Raw genomic sequence first — 18763 nt, 5'->3', positions numbered from 1 at the left:
GGATTATCTTCTGTGTCTGTGTTAATTGGTTTCCCTTTTCTTTGTTGAAGAGGGTCTGTGCAGTCTTTCTGCCTAGTCCACCATCTTGCCAGAACGCCTTTCCTTGACTTTTTACAATAATGAACTAATACTATGTTTGTCCTTCTGTAACTGACTTATTTCACTAAGCATAATGTGCTCCAAGTTCATTCACGTTATGCGGTGTTTTGCAGATTCTACATTATTCTTTAATGTTGCATAGTATTCCATTGTGTGTATGTACCATGGTTTGGTTATCCATTCTTCTGTGGAAGATGCCCATGTAGATTGTTTCCATCTTTTTGCCTTGTAAATGTGATTTACATGGGTGTGCATATATCTGTTCTTGTCCTGGCTCTCACTTCTTTACGATACATGCCTAGTAATGGGATTGTTGGGTCAAATGGTATTGCTAATTTCAGCTTTTTATGGAATCTCCATACTGCTTTCCACAGTGGTTGTATCATTTTACAATACCACCGGCAGTGTATGAGAGTCCCAATCTCTCCACATCCTTGCCAGCATTTGTTATTTTCTGTCTTGTTGAACTTTGTTTGTCGTTCGTGTTGGGGTGAGGTAGTATCTCATTGTTGTTTTGATTTGCATCTCTCTGATGGCTAATGATTGTGAGCATTTCTTCATGTATTTGCTTGCTGCCTGAATATCTTCTTTGGTGAAGTATTTATTCATGTCTTCTGCCCATTTTTTAAATTGGATTGTTAATCTATTTGTTGTTGAGGTGTTGGAGTTTTCTATAAATTTTAGAGATAAGTCCCTTGTCAGATATGTCATTGCCAAATATTTTTCCCAATCTGTACATTCTTTTTTTTTTTACTCTTTTGGCAGTATACTTATAGACAAGTATGAATTTGTTGCTGTTATTTTGTTATGTCCTTTTTGTGGTGTTGCTGATTTCTTTGTTCCACGTAGTTTTCTCTGCTGAGCTTGTTTCGTTTATATCTCATAGTAACACTTTCTTTTTTTGCTACTGTTTTAGTATTTACTAAATATTTGTGCTTGTCTGCTTTTTTTTTTTTTTAAATTTTGATGTGAAGGTTTATCATTTTTCTTTGAGGTTTCCCTGTGATTTATAATTTTCTTCCCAAGTTTAAAACAGTCCACTTGATCTTGCAGGTGTCTTGACTTCCCTACCATTTAGAAGTTCTGAAATCGCATATTTTTTTCCCCTCTTTTTGGTTTGTAGTTGTTCTCATTTGTAAATTGATGTCCTTGATTCCCTGTTTACAATCTTGTAGGCTTATTTACTTTGGATACTTCCATAACTGAGTTGGTTTCTGGGTTATGTCATCATGTGTGTTAATGGTCAGTTGTTGTTTGCTGTTGTTGGTTCTCTGTCCAAAGGACTCCCTTTAGCATCTCTTGTAAGGTTGGTCTGGTTTTAACAAATTCCCTTAATTTCTGCTTATCTGGAAATGTCCTAATTTCACCATCATATTTGAGGGACAGTTTTGCTGTATGTATAATTCTTGGTTGGAAATTTTTTTCTTTCAGAGTTTTATATATACCATCCTATTGTCTTCTTGTCTGTATGGTTTCTGCCAAGAAATCCGAGCTTAACCTTAATTGTTTGCCCCTTGTAGGTAACTTTTTGTTTTTCCCATGCTGCTGTCAGCATTCTTTCTTTGTCTTTGGTTTTGGTGAGTTTGATGATATGTCTTGTTCATTTTCTTTTAGGGTCTATCCTGTTTGGGGTTCGTTGGACTTCTTGAATGAATCATACCAGGGAATCTCTTCCAACAAATCTTTGACAATTTTCTCTGTGGTTTTGTCTCTTCCTGTTCTAGAATTCTGATTACACGTAGGTTATTCCTTTTGATGGTATTCCACCTGATCTTAAGCTTTCTTATTTTGTTTTGATCTTTTGTTTCTGATTGCTCCTTCTCCAAAGAAATATTCAGGTATTTGTCTTTAATCTCATGAATTCTGTCCTCCATTGATTCAGTTCTGCTCCTTTTCCCTTTCAATGTGTTATCTATTTCTGAAAATTTAGTATTAATCTTCTGGATTTCTATCTGTAGATTTAGAATAATTTCTAATTTTCAATTTATTTTGTCATTTTATACTTGTACTTTTTTCCAAAATTGTTCTAGGGTTTTCTCTGTGTTTTCCTCAATTTGTCAGTGTTTTCCTTGATCTGTCTTTCAATCTGTTGAGGGTACCTAAATATAATTCTTTTGAATTCCTTATCAGGGAGTTCCAGTGCTGCTTCTTCCTTAGGAATGTGTTCTGGGTCTGTATCCTGGTCCCATGTTTCTATTACTTTGTCTTGCTTCTATGTGTGGACTGTGATGGTCTGTTGTCTCTGAGACATCATGACATTTTTGTGTTTATATTTAATTGGTGATTGTATGTTGGAGTGACTTGCCCACAATTGTTTTTTTCTTTGGATGTTATCTAAATAAGCAGGGTACTGTGCTCCTCTGTTCCCTAGTTGGCAGCACTTATATACTTACCACCTGTTCTGGTTACCTAGTGCCACTCTGACAAGAATATACCATAAATGGGATGGCCTTAACAATAGGAGTTTATTCTTACAATTTGGAGGCTTTAAGTCCAAGTTCAAGGTGCCAGGCTCCAGGGGCTGGGTGAAAGCCCCTCAGCCTTGGGGTCCAGCTCTGCGTCCTGCTCCCAGCCCATTGGAGCTAGAGGTATTTCTTCACTCAGACAGCTGTTGGCTGCTGAGGCCGAGAAGCCCCAAGGTTGACAAGGAAAAAGGCACAGTTCCAATGTTACCAATCCACCTGGCAGGCCATTAACTTAAGTCCACTGTAAGTCCCAAGGTTGGCAAAGCATAGCAGGCTGCTGAGCAATGACATGGCTACATGCAGGGTCCAAGTGTGCCATAGGCTTGAGACCATTCTCAAAGCTTCTCCTTATATACAGGAAGCAGACCATATACCCAAAGGCAGCTACTCAGCTGCTCCCAGTAGATTCCACCATGGAGTTGATTACCAGTCTCATCATGGGGAATACTACATCCAGCTGCCCAGCCACGCAAGCAGGCCTAGCCAAGTTGACATACAAACATCACCATCACACCACCTGTCTCCTTTCCCAATTTCAGCCTCCTGTATGTCCCTGCTGTTCTTGGCATCAGAGGCTATTCTTAGGTCTCTGAAATCTGAAGGAGAATGCTGTCACTTTAAATAACCAAAATGACCACTGCTTTTAAACATTCAAAATGTCTGTGCCTTCAGTCACATTAAATATAAAAAATGGTCGTCACTTGTAAACATTCAAAATGGCTGCTCCCTCAATCACTTTAAATATCCAAAATGGCCACAGCTTGTAAACAATAAAAATGGCTGCATCCTCCAGACAGCCGAAGAGTCCACAACTCAGTTTGTGTCCCTCCTTTCTGTTTCCCTTCCTAGTCATAGGCCAGCAGTGCAGTTGTCCCTGCAGACCTTGGCAACCAGGGCTGATCTTTAGGTCAATTATCAGGTCCCAACACTACTTGGAAATATTTAGGCTGTTGGTGCCTTCAGAGTAGTTGACAGTCCACAGCTCTGTTCATCTCTGTTTTCACTCAGGTTTTTGTAGTACTTGGTGCCTAATCCACTTCTGTATACTTCCTTTCAAAGCTCAGGGCTCCAGGATAATCTTCTGTATCTCTGTCAATTGGTTTCTCTTTTCTTTGTTGAAGAGGGTCTGTGTAGCTAGTCTGCCTATTCTGTCATCTTACTGGAAGTCCCAAGGTAATTGGATTTTAATTTTAGTTTGGTGAAAAATCATTGGAACATTATGAGCAGGGGAGTGCCATCTGAATTATGTTTAAAAGATTCAAAATGGATGTTGTGTTAAAAATAGTTTATATGGGGATCAGGAGTAGAATCAGACCAGTTAAAGAGACTATAAAAATAATCTAGGTCAAAGATGTTGGTTGCTTAAACTACAATGGTAGCAGTGGAGGTAGTGAGAATTGTTTAGATTCTGGATATATTTGAAGTTAGAATCAAGAGCCATGAGAACTTTCTGAGGAATTGAATATAGGATATGATAAAAAGAAAGTAGTTGGACATTATTCTTATTTTTTTTTGTCTGAGTATTATGGTGAATTACAGTACCATTTACTGAAATGGGAAACACTAGCAGAAGGGTCAAGTTGAAACAGGTATATAATTGCTCTTATTTTATGTCTGAGGACATTGAGATATAGATAAAAGTTCTGATAGTGGTTCCTTTCTGTTCCTTGCCACTAGCTTCAAGTTTCTTCTAAATAAGCCTCTCAGGTTTTTTTTTTTGTTGTTGTTGTTATAAATTTTACTTTCATGATGATAGTTTATGTTCATTTAAAAATTCTTTTAAAAGAAGAGCTGAACAGGAATGTTTGAAGGGTCTTTGAGAGTTTATGTTTTCTGGGTTGGTAATGGTCAAACAACAAGGATCTTGTAGGTATTAAGTAATTGTTGCTGGATTAAATTGAAAGGACTATTTGATCACATTTTTAGACTTGACATTATCATGGGCATGCATGTGTGTTGTATGTAAGAGAAACTGAATGAACTGAAAGTTGCAGTTTGTCTTTCGGAAAGTAGAGGTTAAGACTAGGAAAGATACAATCTGGTTTGGACCTTTACTCTCTCTGTACTTTCAGCAAAGCACTTTACTTTTCTCAGCCTTTGTTTTCCCAGTAGGAGTAATACATAGTGATCTCACATAATTATTTTGAAGATGAGATTAGCTCATGCATGCTTAGTAGGCCTAATACAGAATTGTACATCACAGCATGTAACAAAAACTTATGGAATCTGAATCTCAACAGAGGCACCATGAAATGTTCACAACATTGAGAGAAATCTATAGTAGAGAAAGTTTGTAGAAAGAGACTCTGTTTTTAAATGTCACTTTCTTCAAAATCATCATGTATATTAACATACATGTTATAAAGAATATTACTGAAGATAAATGTTCATATTTACTTTACAGGTATTGGTTTGCCTTGCAAAAGGGTCACCATGTGGCTTTCAAATGTGGCAGCAAAGCTAATAACTTCATTGAAGAAGAAATTGATCCACATAAAGAAGTTATAGATAGAGTGACTGATTTGAGCATGCTCAGGCTATTTGAGACCTACCTGGAAGGTTGCCCACAACTTGTTCTTCAGCTGTACATCCTTATGGAGCATGGTCAAGTGAATTTCAGTCAGTGTAAGTGTTTCTCATTGTTCTATGTTAGAGGGATGCCACTGAGATCTTATGTTAACTATATAATTCTGCAGCAGCTTTTAGAAAAGTTTTATTCTTTTTTCTTTTAAAATTAACTTATTTTTTGCAAAGGAAATACAGTCACATGGTTTATGTATCAAGCAGTATAAAGAGCTACACTGTCTTCCTCTCCTCCCCACAACTTTCATCTTCCCAAAAACAAACCTACATTTTTTGTTGTTGATACTTTCAAAGAATTTTTTTAATGTGTATTTTTAAAATATTTTTTTATACAAATGATAACATTTGTATAAATGTCTAAATGTATAAAAACTGTCTCTTTTTTTGCTTAAAAATATATCTTGCAGCTACATCTATTTCAGTGCATAGAGTTTCCTCATTCCTTTCTGCTATCTGCATAGGATTGCAAATTATGGACCATAGCTTATTTATCAAGCACCTAATTTATATTTATTTAGATTTTTCTAATATTTTACTATTAAAAATTCTGCTGTAATGAATAATCTTAAATATACATCATTTTGCATGTGTGAAGTATATCTGTAGGGTCAATTTTTTTTTTTTTTTTTGTGGAGTAAATTCTTAAGAATTGAATTGCTGGATGGAAGTGTAAATGCTATAAAACTTATGCAAATTTTGCAAGTTGGTCAATATATTTACTCTTTGATGGCAGATTTCCTTACTAGAGTAAAATACTCATTTTTTAAGGAAAATTTAGTATTTTCATCCCTTATATGACATTTTTTAATAAATGTTTAATTTGAGATGTAAGACAAATATTTATTTTCTAAATAATAGTACAGTTTTTCATACGGGCTGGGATTCTATGTATATTTGAATTTATCTCAGGGGGCAGATTGTTATCTTCCTTGTAGTTCCTTCTGCTTTGGACTCACTTGAGAGATCAGCTCATCCTCCCAAACAGCTTTCTTGCTCTCAATTTCCTATAAACTTCTAGGGCACATTGCTGTTAGATGCTATAGAGTTTGTTCTGACTCATAGCAGCCCTACGTACAATAGAACAATAACCTACCCAGTCCTGTACCATCTTTACAATCATTGCTAGGCTTGAGCCCATTGTTGCAGCCACTGTGTCTATCCATCTTGTTGAAAGTCTTCCTCTTTTTCTCTAACCCTCTACTTTACCAAGCATGATGTCCTTCTCCAGGGACTAGTCTTTTCTGATAACATGTCCAAAGTATGTAAGATGGAGTTTCACCATCCTTGCTTCTAAGGAACATGCTGGCTGTATTTCCAAGATAGATTTGTTTGTTCTTCTGACAGTCCATGGTATATTTAGTATTGTTTGCCAACACCATAAAACTTTAAATATTGGAAATTACCAGATACAAGGAATAAAACAAGCAGCTAACTATGTTTAAAGAAATAAATGATGAGCTTGAAAACATGGAATAGGAAACTATACAAAAAATGACTTATTGTACTTAATGGAGAAACACTGAGAGCTTTACCCTTGATTAGGAACAAGACAAGACTATTCACTGTCACTATTTCTATTCAATGATGAACTGGAAGTCATAGCCCGAGTAATAAAATGGAAAAGAATGAAAGGTATACAGATTGGAAAAAAAGTAAAATGATCTATATTCATAGATGATATGATCCTACATAGAAAACCCCAAAGAGTGCACAAGAAAACTTAGAGCTGACAGAGGAATTTAGAAAAATTGCAGGGTACAATGTTAACAAACAAAAATCAGTTGAGTTTCTATACACCAGCAATGAAAAACTTGAAAGGAAAATTAGGGAAATGCTTCTCTTTAAAATAGCATCTAAGAGAATAAAATCACCCAGGAATAAATCTAACCAGACCATGAATTATTTACATAATGAGAACAATAAAACACTTATGAAAGAGATTAAAAAAGACTTAATTAAATAAATGGAAAGATGTTCAATGTTCATGAATTGGAACACTTAATATTGTTAAGACGCCAATACTACCAAAAGCAATCTAAAGATTCAATGCAATCCTAATCAAAATCCCAACAACCTTCTTTATGGAAATGGAAAAACCAATCCTCAGCTTTATATGGAATAGGAAGAGACCCAAAATAGCTAAAACAATGCTGAAAGAGAAGAACAAAGTAGGAGGACTCACACTTCCTGATTTAAAAGCATACTATATGGTATCATAGTACCTAAGGTACTTGACTTCTAACCAGAAGGCTGGCAGTTCAAACCCACCAGCCACTCCTCAGAAGGAAGATTGGGTGATCTACTTCTGTAGTGATACCGCCTCAGAAACCCAAGGAGGGGTCCTTATGAGTCAGATCCAACTCCACAACAGTCAGTTTGGTTTTTTGGTTTTCATATTGCTACAATAATCAAAACAGCCTGGTACTGGTATAACAATAGACATAGACCAATTGAATAGGATAGAAATAAACCTATATACCTTTGGTCAACTGATTTGTGACAAGGATGCTAAGTCCATTTGATGGGGAAAGAAGAGTCTCTTCAGTAATTGGTGCTGGAAAATTGGCAGAAAAATGAAATAGGATTATTGCCTCACACCATAGACAAAAACAAATTCAAGATGGATTAAAGACCTAAATGTACAAACTAAAATCATAAAGTTATTTTAAGAACTAGCAGGGGAAACAGCATCAGGCCTAGATTTCAACAATGGATTATCTAATAACAAAAGCACAAACAACAAAAGACAAAATAAATGAATGGGACCTCATAAAAATGAAAAACATTTGTTCATTAACAGACTTTACCAAAACTGAAAAGACAAGCTATCGACTGGGAGAATAGCTTCAGAAACCGTATAACCAACAAAGATCTAATAACTAAAGTATATATAAAACTCTGACAATTTAGCAACAAAAAGACAAATAGCTCAATCATAAAATGGGCAAAGGACTTGAATTCACTTTTTATCAAAGAGGACATTCAAATGGCCACCAAACACATGAAAAGATACGCAGTGTCATTTGCCATTGTTGTTGTTATGTGCCATCGAGTTGGATCCGACTCATAGCAACCCCTCCTTGGGTTTCCGAAGTGGTATCACGAGGGAAGTAGATTGCCCAACCTTTCTTCCGAGGAGTGGCTGGTGGGTTTGAACTGTCAGCCTTCTGGTTAGCAGTCAAGTGCCTTAGGCACTACACTACCAGAGAGATGCAAATCAAAAGCACTCCCACTAGGATGGTGAAGGAAAAAAAGAGAGAGAGAGAGAGAGAAAATAACAAATGTTGGTGAGAATGTGGGGAAATTGAAACTCTTATCCATGGCCAGTGGGACTGCAAATTGGTGCTGTTGTTTTTGGAAAACAGTATGGTGGTTCCTCAGGAACTCTGGTAGAGTAGTGCTTAAGGCATTTGACTGCTAACCAGAAGGCTGGTGGTTCAAATCCACCAGCCACTCCTTGGAAGGAAGGTTGGGCAATCTACTTCTGTAGTGATACTGCCTTGGAAACCCAAGGAGGGGTCACTATGAGTCGAATCCGACTCAATGGCAGTGGGTAGATGGTGGTTTCTCAAAAAAAATTAAAAGTAGAACTACTATATGACCCAGCAATTCCACTCCTAGATATATAACCAACAGACTTGAAAGCAGAGACTCAAAAAGAGACTTGGACACCAATATTCATGACAAAACTATTCACAATAGCCAAAAGGTGGAAGCAGTCTAAATGCATATCAATAAAGGAATGGATAAACAAAATATGGTACTTACATACAATGTAGGTACTCCAGCATGCTACTCAGCCAGTAGGAGAAATGAAGTCTTGATACATGGATGGAGCTTGAAGATGTTGTTGTTATTGTTAGGTGCTGTCAAGTCAGCTCTGACTCATCGTGACCCCAGCTACCACAGAACGAAACAGTACCTGGTCCTGTGCCAGCCTGGCAATCTTTGCTATACCTGAGCCCAATGTTGCAGCCACTGTGTCAATCCATTTCATTGAAGGCCTTCCCCCTTTTTTTGACCTTTCACTTTACCAAGCAAGATATCCTTCCTCAGGGACTGGTCCCTTCTAACAGCATGATCAGAGTAGGTGAGACGAAGTTTGGCCATTCTCGCTTTTGAGGAACATTTCGGCTGTACTTCTTTCAGGACAGGTTTGTTAGTTCCTTGGCAGTCCATGGTACTCTCAATATTCTTTGCCAGCACCACAACTCAAAAGCATCAACTCTTCTTTGGTATTCAATTGTCCAGGTTTCACATGTGTATGAAGCGATTGAAAATACCATGGCTTGGGTTAGGCACACCTTAGTCTTCAAAGAGACATCTTTGCTCTTCAGCACTTGAAAGAGGTATTTTGTAGCAGTTTTGCCCAGTGCAGTACCTCATCTGATTGCTTGACTGCTGCTTCCAGTGGTGGTGATTGTGGAACCAAGGAATATGAAATCTTTGACAACTTCAATCTTTTCTGTTTATTGTGATGCTGCTTATTGGTCCAGTTGTGAGGATTTTCATTTTCTTTATGTTGACATATAATCCATACTGCAGACTGTAGTCTTTATTCTTCATCAGTAAGTGGCTCAAGTCATCTTCAATTTCAGCAAGCAGAATTGTGTTGTCTGCATATTGCAGGTTGTTAATGAGTCTTCCTCCAACCCTGGTGCCACATTCTTTTTAATATAGTCCTGCATCTTGGATTATTTGTTCAGCATACAGATTGAATAAGTACAGTGAAAGAATACAACCTTGACATACTCCCTTCCTGATTTTAAAATATGCAGGATCCCCTTGTTCTGTTCAAATGACAGCCTCCTGGTCTATATACAGGTTCCTCATGAGCACAATGAAGTGTTCTGGAGTTCCCATGCTTCTCATTGTTATCCATAATTTGTTATGATCCACATAGTCAAATACTTTTTCATAGTCAATGAAACACAGGTAAACACTTTTCTGGCATTCTTTGCTTTCAGCCAAGATCCATCTGATATCAGCAATGATATCCCTTGTTCCATGTGCACTTCTGAATCGAGCTTGCATTTCTGGAAGTTCTCTGTCATTTTTGAATTATCTTCAGCAGGATTTTACTTCCATAAATAATGATATTGTTGGATAATTTCCACATTCTGTGGGATCACCTTTCTTTGCAATGGGTACAAATATGGATCTCTTCCAGTCAGTTGGCCAGGTAAATGTCTTTCAAATCTCTTGGCATAGCCGAGTGAGTGCCTCCAACACTGAATCCATTTGATGAAACATCTCAAAGGGTATTCCATCAATTCATGGAGGCTTCTTCTTTGCCAGTTCCTTCAGTGAAGCTTCAACTTCTTCCTTCAATACCATTGGTTCTTGATCATATATGCCATCTCCTGGACTGGATGAACATTGACCAATTCTTTGTGATACAGTGACTCTGTGTATTCCTTCTGTCTTCTTTTGATGTTTCTTGCATCGTTTAATATTTTTCCCATAGAATCTTTCAATATTGCAACTTTAGGCTTGAATTTTTTCTTCAGTCCTTTCAGCTTGAGAAATGTTGAGAGTGTTCTTCTTTTTTGGTTTTCTTTGCATATTTCATTATAATAATTGATTTTGTCATCTCGAGCTGCTCTTTGAAATCTTTTGTACAGTTCTTTTATCTTGTCATTTCTTCCATTTGCTCTAGCTACTCTCCATTGAAGAGCAAGTTTCAGAGTCTCTTCTGACATCCATTTTGGTCTTTTCTTCCTTTCCTGTCTTTTGAATGACCTTTTGCTTTCTTCATGGATGATGTTCTTGATGTCATCCCAAAATTCCTCTGGTTTTTGGTCATTGGTGTCCAGTGCATCTATTCTTTAGATGGGCTCTAAATTCAGGAGGGATACAATAAAGGTCATATTTCAGTTCTTGTGGACTTGTTTTAATTGTCTTCAGCTTCAACTTGAATTTGCATAAGAGCAGTTGATAGTCTGTTCCAGTCAGCTCCTGGCCTTATTTTGGCTGAAGATATTGAGCTTCTCCATTGCCTTTTTCCACTGATGTTGTCAATCTGATTCCTGTGTACTCCATCTTGTGAAGTTCACATGTATAGCTGCTATTTATGTTGTTGAAAAAAGGCATTTGCAGTGAATTTGCTGATGTGGCATGACTCAAAATGAGAAGAAATAGTTGTAAACATCCATTAATAATCAGAACGTGAAATGTGCAAAGTATGACTATAGGAAAATTGGAGGTTGTCAAAAGTGAAATGGAACACATAAAAATCGATATCCTAGGCATCAGTGAGCTAAAATGGACTGGTTTTGGCCATTTTGAATCAGATAATCATATGATCTACTATGCTGGAAAGGACAAAGTGAAGAGGAATGGCGTGGCATTTATCATCACAAAGAATGTTTCAAGATCTATCCTAAAGTATAATGTTGTCAATGATAGGATAATAATATTCATATGCCTACAAGGAGGACCATTTAATACTACTGTTATTCAATTTTACACACCAACCACCAAAGCCAAAGACAAGGAAATTGAAGATTTTGACAACTTCTGCACTCTAAACTTGACCAAACAAGCAATCAAGATGTGTTGATTATTACTGGTGATTGGAATGCAAAAGTTGGAAGCAATAATCACCGGAGTGTAGTATACAGGTAGAGCAGCAATATGATCAGAAAAAAAAAAAAAATGTTGGAAACAGGTAGGTAAGTGGGAAATGGAAAATAAAATTGAACTAGTAGTGTCAATTGGATAGATATTAGGAATAAATGTCTGTTGATTGCATCATTGCATAGAAGGCAGTACAGTGAAGTATGAAGGAGCTCTTGTGGTGGGGTAAGGCATTGGGTTGCTAACTAAAAGATCAGTGCTTTGAATGCACCAGACGATCTGTGGAAGAAAGATGAGGTGGTCTGCTTCTGTAAAGATTTACAGCCTTGGAAACCCAATGGGGTTCTCTGAGTTGGAATCAACTCGATGGCAGTGAGTTTGGTTTTTTGCTGTTGTTGTTGTTGCTGTTATAGTGAAGTATTACAGGGCCATTGGTGGTTTAGTGGAAGAATTCATGCCTTCCATGCAGGAGACCAGGGTTTGTTTCCGGGTCAGTGCACCTCATGCACAGCTACCACCTGTCAGTAGTGAAGACTTGTCTGTTGTTGTGTTGTTGAATAGGTTTCAGTAGAGCTTCCAGAGTAAGATGAATAGGAAGTAAGGCCTGGTAATCTACTTTGGAAAATTATCTAATGAGAATCCTGTAAGAACCCTATGGATCACAATAGTCCAATCTGCAAGTGATCAAAGGAAATGGTGCAGATCTGGGCAACATTTCATTCCATTGTGCAAGAGGGTCACCATGAGTTAGGGACCAATTTGACAGCAGCTAACAACAGCAACATAGTTTTAATTATTCAAGCTAGCCTTGTACACATATCATATTAAACCTAAACTAAATATATTCTCAGCACAATTTCCCTTAGCCAGATCCCCTAAGTCCACAGAATATCAAGGGAGAATGTGGTAGAAGGCAGTAGGAATAGAAAGAGGCAGGGAATTTAATCAACTGCAATTACAACATCATTGAAAATTTTATAAAAATATGACCAAGTGAATATATTTCTAGGGTCTAGTCAGGCCTGGAAGGACCCTGGGCAAGTGAGGGTCCTTGAAATCTAAGCTTTACTCCTTCTTGATAAATCTACTTCTGAGGTAAGAATATTGGTTAACTTTAAACATTGATAAGTTTAATATGAATGTCATAATTTCTAGGGAACCCACCAAAGAATAAAAACTGAGCATAGCACTGAAGGATGTAGATTATTAGATTAAAATTGTGAATAAAGATGGTTCACATCATTATAACATTTCAGAAAATCAATGATGAAGATAAGATAGTAGAAGATTCAAGAGAGGAAAAAGATTTACAGAGGATCAAGAAACAGAATGGCATTGGAATTCTTAACCATAACACTTGAAATTAGAACATAATGGAACAATGATTTCAAAGTTTCAGTGGAAAATATTTTTTAACTTTGGTTTTATCTCTGGCAAAACTGTGTATCAAAAATGAAGGTAGAATAAAGGCATGTAAAAACATATATAGACTCAAAAAATTTAGCTTTTGTGCAACTTTTCACTATAGTGCATTCTCAGGAATGCTTGAACAAAATAGACAAAAGCAAGAAAGAAGATATGAGGAATGGGAGAGAAATGTGCAACAAAATACAAAATAATAAAAAAGACCAGGCTTACTGGTCTGATAGAGACTGGTGAAACTCCCAAGAATATGACCTTAGATACCCTTCAAGCTGTAACTGAACTCAATGTCGAAGCTCAACTTTCAGACAAACAATAACAGGCCTATAAGGTGACCAAAGAGCTCTAATAGCGTAGTGCCTAAGGCACTTGACTGCTAACCAGAAGGCTGGAGGTTCAAACCCACCAGCCACTCCTCAGAAGGAAGGTCAGGCAATCTACTTCCGTAGTGATACCACCTCGGAAACCCAAGGAGGGGTTGCTATGAGTCGGGGCTGACTCAAGGGCATATAACAACAACTACATAAGGTGAACAATAACACCGTGGAGATATGCGTTCCTTAGGACAATCAACCATATGAGATCAAAAGGGCAACACATGCCCAGGGAAGGGACAGGAAAGAAGACTAAGAGAAACAGTAAACACAGGGAGGAATGGAAGAGTGCTGTTACATTGTGGGGATTGCAGTCAATGTCACAAAACACTATGTGTGTGAATTGCTGAATGGAAAACTAGTTTGCTCTGTAAACTTTCATCTAAGCCACAATTTAAAAAAAAAAAAAAGGGAGAAGATATGGCGATCAGAAAACAGGAAGTCAACATGAAAGAGAGGGAGAAGTCTTGAGTGCAAGGCTTGAGAGCAGAAGGATATTATTTTTCCCTAATAAATATATATGACGTCCATAACAGTTTTATAGTTATTTGAAGAATTTGTTACAAAATAGTGATAAAAAATAATAGTAATAGAACCCCCAGATAGTTGCCATTAGGTCAGTTCTGACTCATGACGACCCCATGTGTGTCAGAGCAGAACCGTGTGCCATAGGGTTTCCAGTGGCTGATTTCCCAGAAGTAGATTCCAGGCCTTTCTTCCAGGGCACCTCTGAGAGGACTTCTGCTTATCTTTCAGTTAGCAGCTGAGCACTTAAGCATTTGCACCAGCCAGGGATGCCAAGACATAGTTAGAGGCTCATGAAAAACCAAGAAAGTAACAAAATAAGGCCATTATTGATTTGAGGAAAAAGGAAAGGTTTACAAGAAAGGAAATGTAGTCAGAGTGTAGTACTTGGACGAGCAATTAAAACAACAAAAAACATAAGGTAAAGACTATTGATTTTGATTTTGAATCAATATTGAATATTGATTTTGACAAAAAATTTTGATGTTACTCTTTTGAGTAGGTGGTGGCAGAGAACAATGGAAGGAGATGTATGTATGTGCATACTAAATTTTCCTCTTTCACAGTAGTAAATTAATGGACAATATCTAAAACAGACAAATTAAGAAATAATGGAATAATATTTATTTAGAGATACCAAAACCAAACACTGCCATCAAGTCGATTCCAACTCATAGCAACCCTCTTTGAGTTTCTGAGGCAGTAAATCTTTGCAGAAGTAGATTGGCCAGTCTTCCTTCTGAGGAGTGGCTCGTGGGTTTGAACTGCCAGCCTTCTGGTTAGTAGTCAAATGCCTTAGGCACTCAGCAGTAAATTTCAGGAGAAAAGTTAGAAGAATTGAAAGTGATTTCTCCTGGAGAGTGTAACCAATATCGGATTACCTGATAAGCAAGGTAAGCCTATGTTTACGCGTGCTTACTTACTTATGAATACCACTATAGATTAGTAAGTAAGCACAGATATGCCTGTGCTTGGCTTGCATATTGGGTGATCTGCCCCTGAGGGTGATTGAAGGGAGAGGAGAGGTAGAGAGCAGGGTACAGTTGTTTTTTTTCCTAGGCGCTTTAGTGCTTTTTTACTTTTAAAAACTATGTGTATGTATTTAGGTATAGACAATAAAGGCAAATACTGTTGCATACACAATACTGCATTATCAGTAACAGCAAACACTAATATATGGGTGGATATATAGGTAGACAGTTATGGATAGGCAAATGGAAATATACCCACGACCACACATAAATTTGGCAGACGGTATTCCGTATTTGTATGTGTTATAAACTCTGGTAGTGTAGTGCTAAGGCACTTGACTGCTAACCAGAAGGCTGGCAGTTCAAACCACCAGCCACTCCTCGGAAGGAAGATGGGGCAATCTACTTCCGTAGTGATACCACCTCGGAAACCCAAGGAGGGGTAGCTATGAGTCGGGTGTGACTTGATGGCACATAACAACAACAACAATATACAAAAACAGTGTTCTATATCTTATTTCGGGAGCTCTGATAGCGCAGTTAGCATTTGACTGCTAACCAGAAGGTTGGCGGTTCAAACCCACCAGCCACTCCTCGGAAGGAAGTTTGGGCAATCTACCTCCGTAGTGATACTGCCTCAGAAACCCAAGGAAGGGTCTCTATGAGTCGGATCCGATATGAGGGCAGGGAATATATCTTATTTTGGTGAGTAGTGACTAGGGTCTTAAAAGCTTGTGAGCGACCATCTAAGTGGTAACTATTGGTCTCTCCTCTGCTGGATTAAAACAGTGTGAAGACAATCGAAGATTCATGGGAATAATTAGTCCAAAGGACTGATGGACCATGAGAACTTCAACCTATATGACCCTGACACCAGAAGAACTAGATGGTGACCAGCTACCAATGCCAACCACTCAGAAAAGGATCAAAATTGTAGATTCTGTATAGAGTGGGAGAAAAATGTGGAACAAAACTCAAAATCATAAGAAAAGACCAGACTTAACTCGTCTCATAGAGACTGGCAAAATCTCTGAGACTATGGCCTTGAGTCACCCCTCAGGTTTGGAACTGATCTCACTCCTGTGGCTTAACCCTCAGCCAAATAACAGACAAGCCTACAGCTGAATACCTATTCCAGAGAGATGCACTCCTTGAAGGATCAGCCGATCAACCGTGGGAGATCAGGAGGGCAGCATATTTATACACAGGGAGAAAGGTAGAGAGGCAGGAATGCATAGGCAAGAAGAACACAGAGAAAGGGTAATCACAGGGAGGAAGTGGGAAGTGAGATGTTACACTGCTGGCAATGTGACCAGAGTCGAAAACCAAAATGCATGTGAAATGTTGAACATAAAATGAATCTGCTTTGTAAAATTTCACCTACATCACAATTAAAAGTTTTTTTAAAAAAATAACAAAGCCAATTGTGAAAAGGACATCACAGGACAATTTAGGGGAAAGTGATGTTTTAATTGAAATAATTTTGAAAGAAGAAAGACAAGAAAAGAAGAAATCCAGCTAGATTAGAGGTCCGTGGTGATATATGCTAACATCAACAGAGTGGACAGAGGTTCTCCTGCTCTCATAGTCCTCATAAATAGATAAATCTATCTTAAATCTGTCTTTCTGTCCTATTATACATGCCTCCAATTAGGCTTAATGGAAATAGCACTTTGTATTGTGCTGTAAACTTTTTCTTATTTCAATTCTCTAGTATCTTTGCTTTAGCTTTTTTTTTTTTATAAAAGCCTTTAGCTTGGAAGTGGGGGTACTGACTCACCTTTCCAAAGTAGTAATAAACTTAGTTTCCTGTTACGGGCTAGGGAAAAAAATGGGGAGAGATGTCAAAGTTACAGATACCTGTAAGTTTTAGAACATGTTTGTTCATTTGATCTATAATTGTCAAGATATGGGAACATAAGCTTGTTGATATATTTTATGATTCTGTGCCTTAGTGAAGTAGGTATATGTACAAAGTCAAAAAGACTGGAAAAGCGAGGGCTAGGGATATAGTCCCTTAACTACCATAGTATGCAGTTTCCACTATATCAAGTGCTCAATAAATATTTGTCTCATGAATTTATTCAAAATCGTTGTAAAGCAGTCTAATATAGTGGTTAAGTACATCAACTTTGGAATCATGTTGATTTAGGTTCATATTCCATTTACCACATGTCACATATCACACTGCCACTTGCTAGCTGTGTGACTTGTGTCAAATAATACATCTTTTCCAAGCCTCATTTCCTTCATATATAATGAGGGACTGTTCATATCTATGGGAGATCTGGTGGCATAATGCCTAAGGCATTTGACTGCTAACCAGAAGGCTTGTGGTTCAAACCCAACAGCCACTCCTCAGAAAGAAGATTGAACAATCTACTTCTGTAGAGATACTACCTCAGAAACACAAGGAGGGGTCACTATGAGTTGAATTGACTCAGTGGCAGTGAGTAGTAAGTAATTAATATCTACAAGGAGTTTTGGTGGCATAGTGCCTAAGGCATTTGACTGCTAACCAGAAGGTTGATGGTTCAAACCCACCAGCCACTCTGTGGAAGGAAGATTGGGCAATCTACTTCAGTAAAGATTTACCCCCTTGGAAACCCAAAGGGGGTCACTATGAGTCGGAATCTACTTGATGGCAGTGAGTTTGGTTTTGGTTTATTAGTATCTATCACAAAGGGTTAGATGAAATGAGTATATAAAGTGCCTTACATGTGTTTGTGGTTATGTGTTTACAGATAAATCCATGTATAGCATCTAGTACGTTTATTATTGCTATTGTTATTCCTATGACAATGTATTTTTTTATTTTTTGTTTTGTAGATGCAGCCATCATGGTCTCTTGCTGTGCTATCTCTTGGTCGACAGTTGATTTTCAAATAGCTCTAAGGAAATCCTTGTCTGATAAAAATCCCTTTAATGGACTTTGTCCCAAATTGACTTACCTCTTTTATAAGTTGTTTACATTATTTTCTTGGATGTTGAGTATTGTACTTCTACTGTTCTTAAATACTAAGATTGCTTTGTTTCTTTTGTTATTTCTTTGGTTTTTAGGTATAATTTGGGCATTTAAAAAGCAAACTCACTTTTGTGCTTCCATAGGTATGGAATTCTTATACAGGATTGTTGTTGGATTCATTCTGGTTTTTACATTTTTTAATATTAAGGGACAGAATACCAAATGTCCAATGTCTTATTATTATATTGGAAAGGTACTAGCCACATTGTGCATACTGATTGTCCTCTGGTTCTTCCCACCCCCTATTGTAAATTCAGACTATCTTATACTTATCAGTATCACTACAGCTGTTACTCTTCTCCTTGGAATTATTTTTCTTATTGTATATTATGGGACTTTTCACCCAAATAGAAGTGAAGAAAAGAAACCTGATGAAATTGATGGAAAACTAGTTCAAAAAGATTGTAGAATGAGGTATTTTCTAATGGAATAAGCTATTCATTTATGAAATGCATTTTCTTATTTTATATTTCATTAGTTAGTAAAGAAAAAATTCTCCGTGTGTTTTGTTTATTATTTTTGCCTTCAGTTTAAGAACAATTTTGGTACATTACTTGGGAATGTGAGAGATAGAACATAATAGTATTTTTATTATTTAAATTAATTGCACTTGTTTTTGAAGATCTTGGGTACTCATATATTTGCCTACTACCTGATAGGGTTGCCATTTTGAGTATGAATTAGTTGAAATTGTCTGGATCTCATAATTAAAAGGCTAGA

At 37.3% G+C, this 18763-nt stretch overlaps 1 protein-coding gene across 1 annotated transcript in view; it reads left to right on the top strand.

Moving 5' to 3' along the window:
- XKR9 (XK related 9) overlaps positions 1–18476 on the top strand; it is a 90101-nt gene extending 71625 nt beyond the window's left edge. The window contains exons 2-3 of the mRNA XM_007947344.1: positions 4969–5189; positions 17848–18476. Coding sequence (XP_007945535.1) covers positions 4969–5189; positions 17848–18476 — 850 coding nt within the window. The remainder of the gene's footprint in view (positions 1–4968; positions 5190–17847) is intronic.
- The last annotated feature ends 287 nt before the right edge of the window (positions 18477–18763 follow it).

This window comes from Orycteropus afer, unplaced genomic scaffold (assembly GCF_000298275.1).
Source record: "Orycteropus afer afer isolate SDZICR_OR568_19922 unplaced genomic scaffold, OryAfe1.0 scaffold00181, whole genome shotgun sequence".
In the NCBI taxonomy this organism is placed as follows: Eukaryota; Metazoa; Chordata; class Mammalia; order Tubulidentata; family Orycteropodidae; genus Orycteropus; species Orycteropus afer.
Note: the sequence above shows the minus strand (reverse complement) of the source record. Positions and strands in the feature narration are given on the sequence as shown.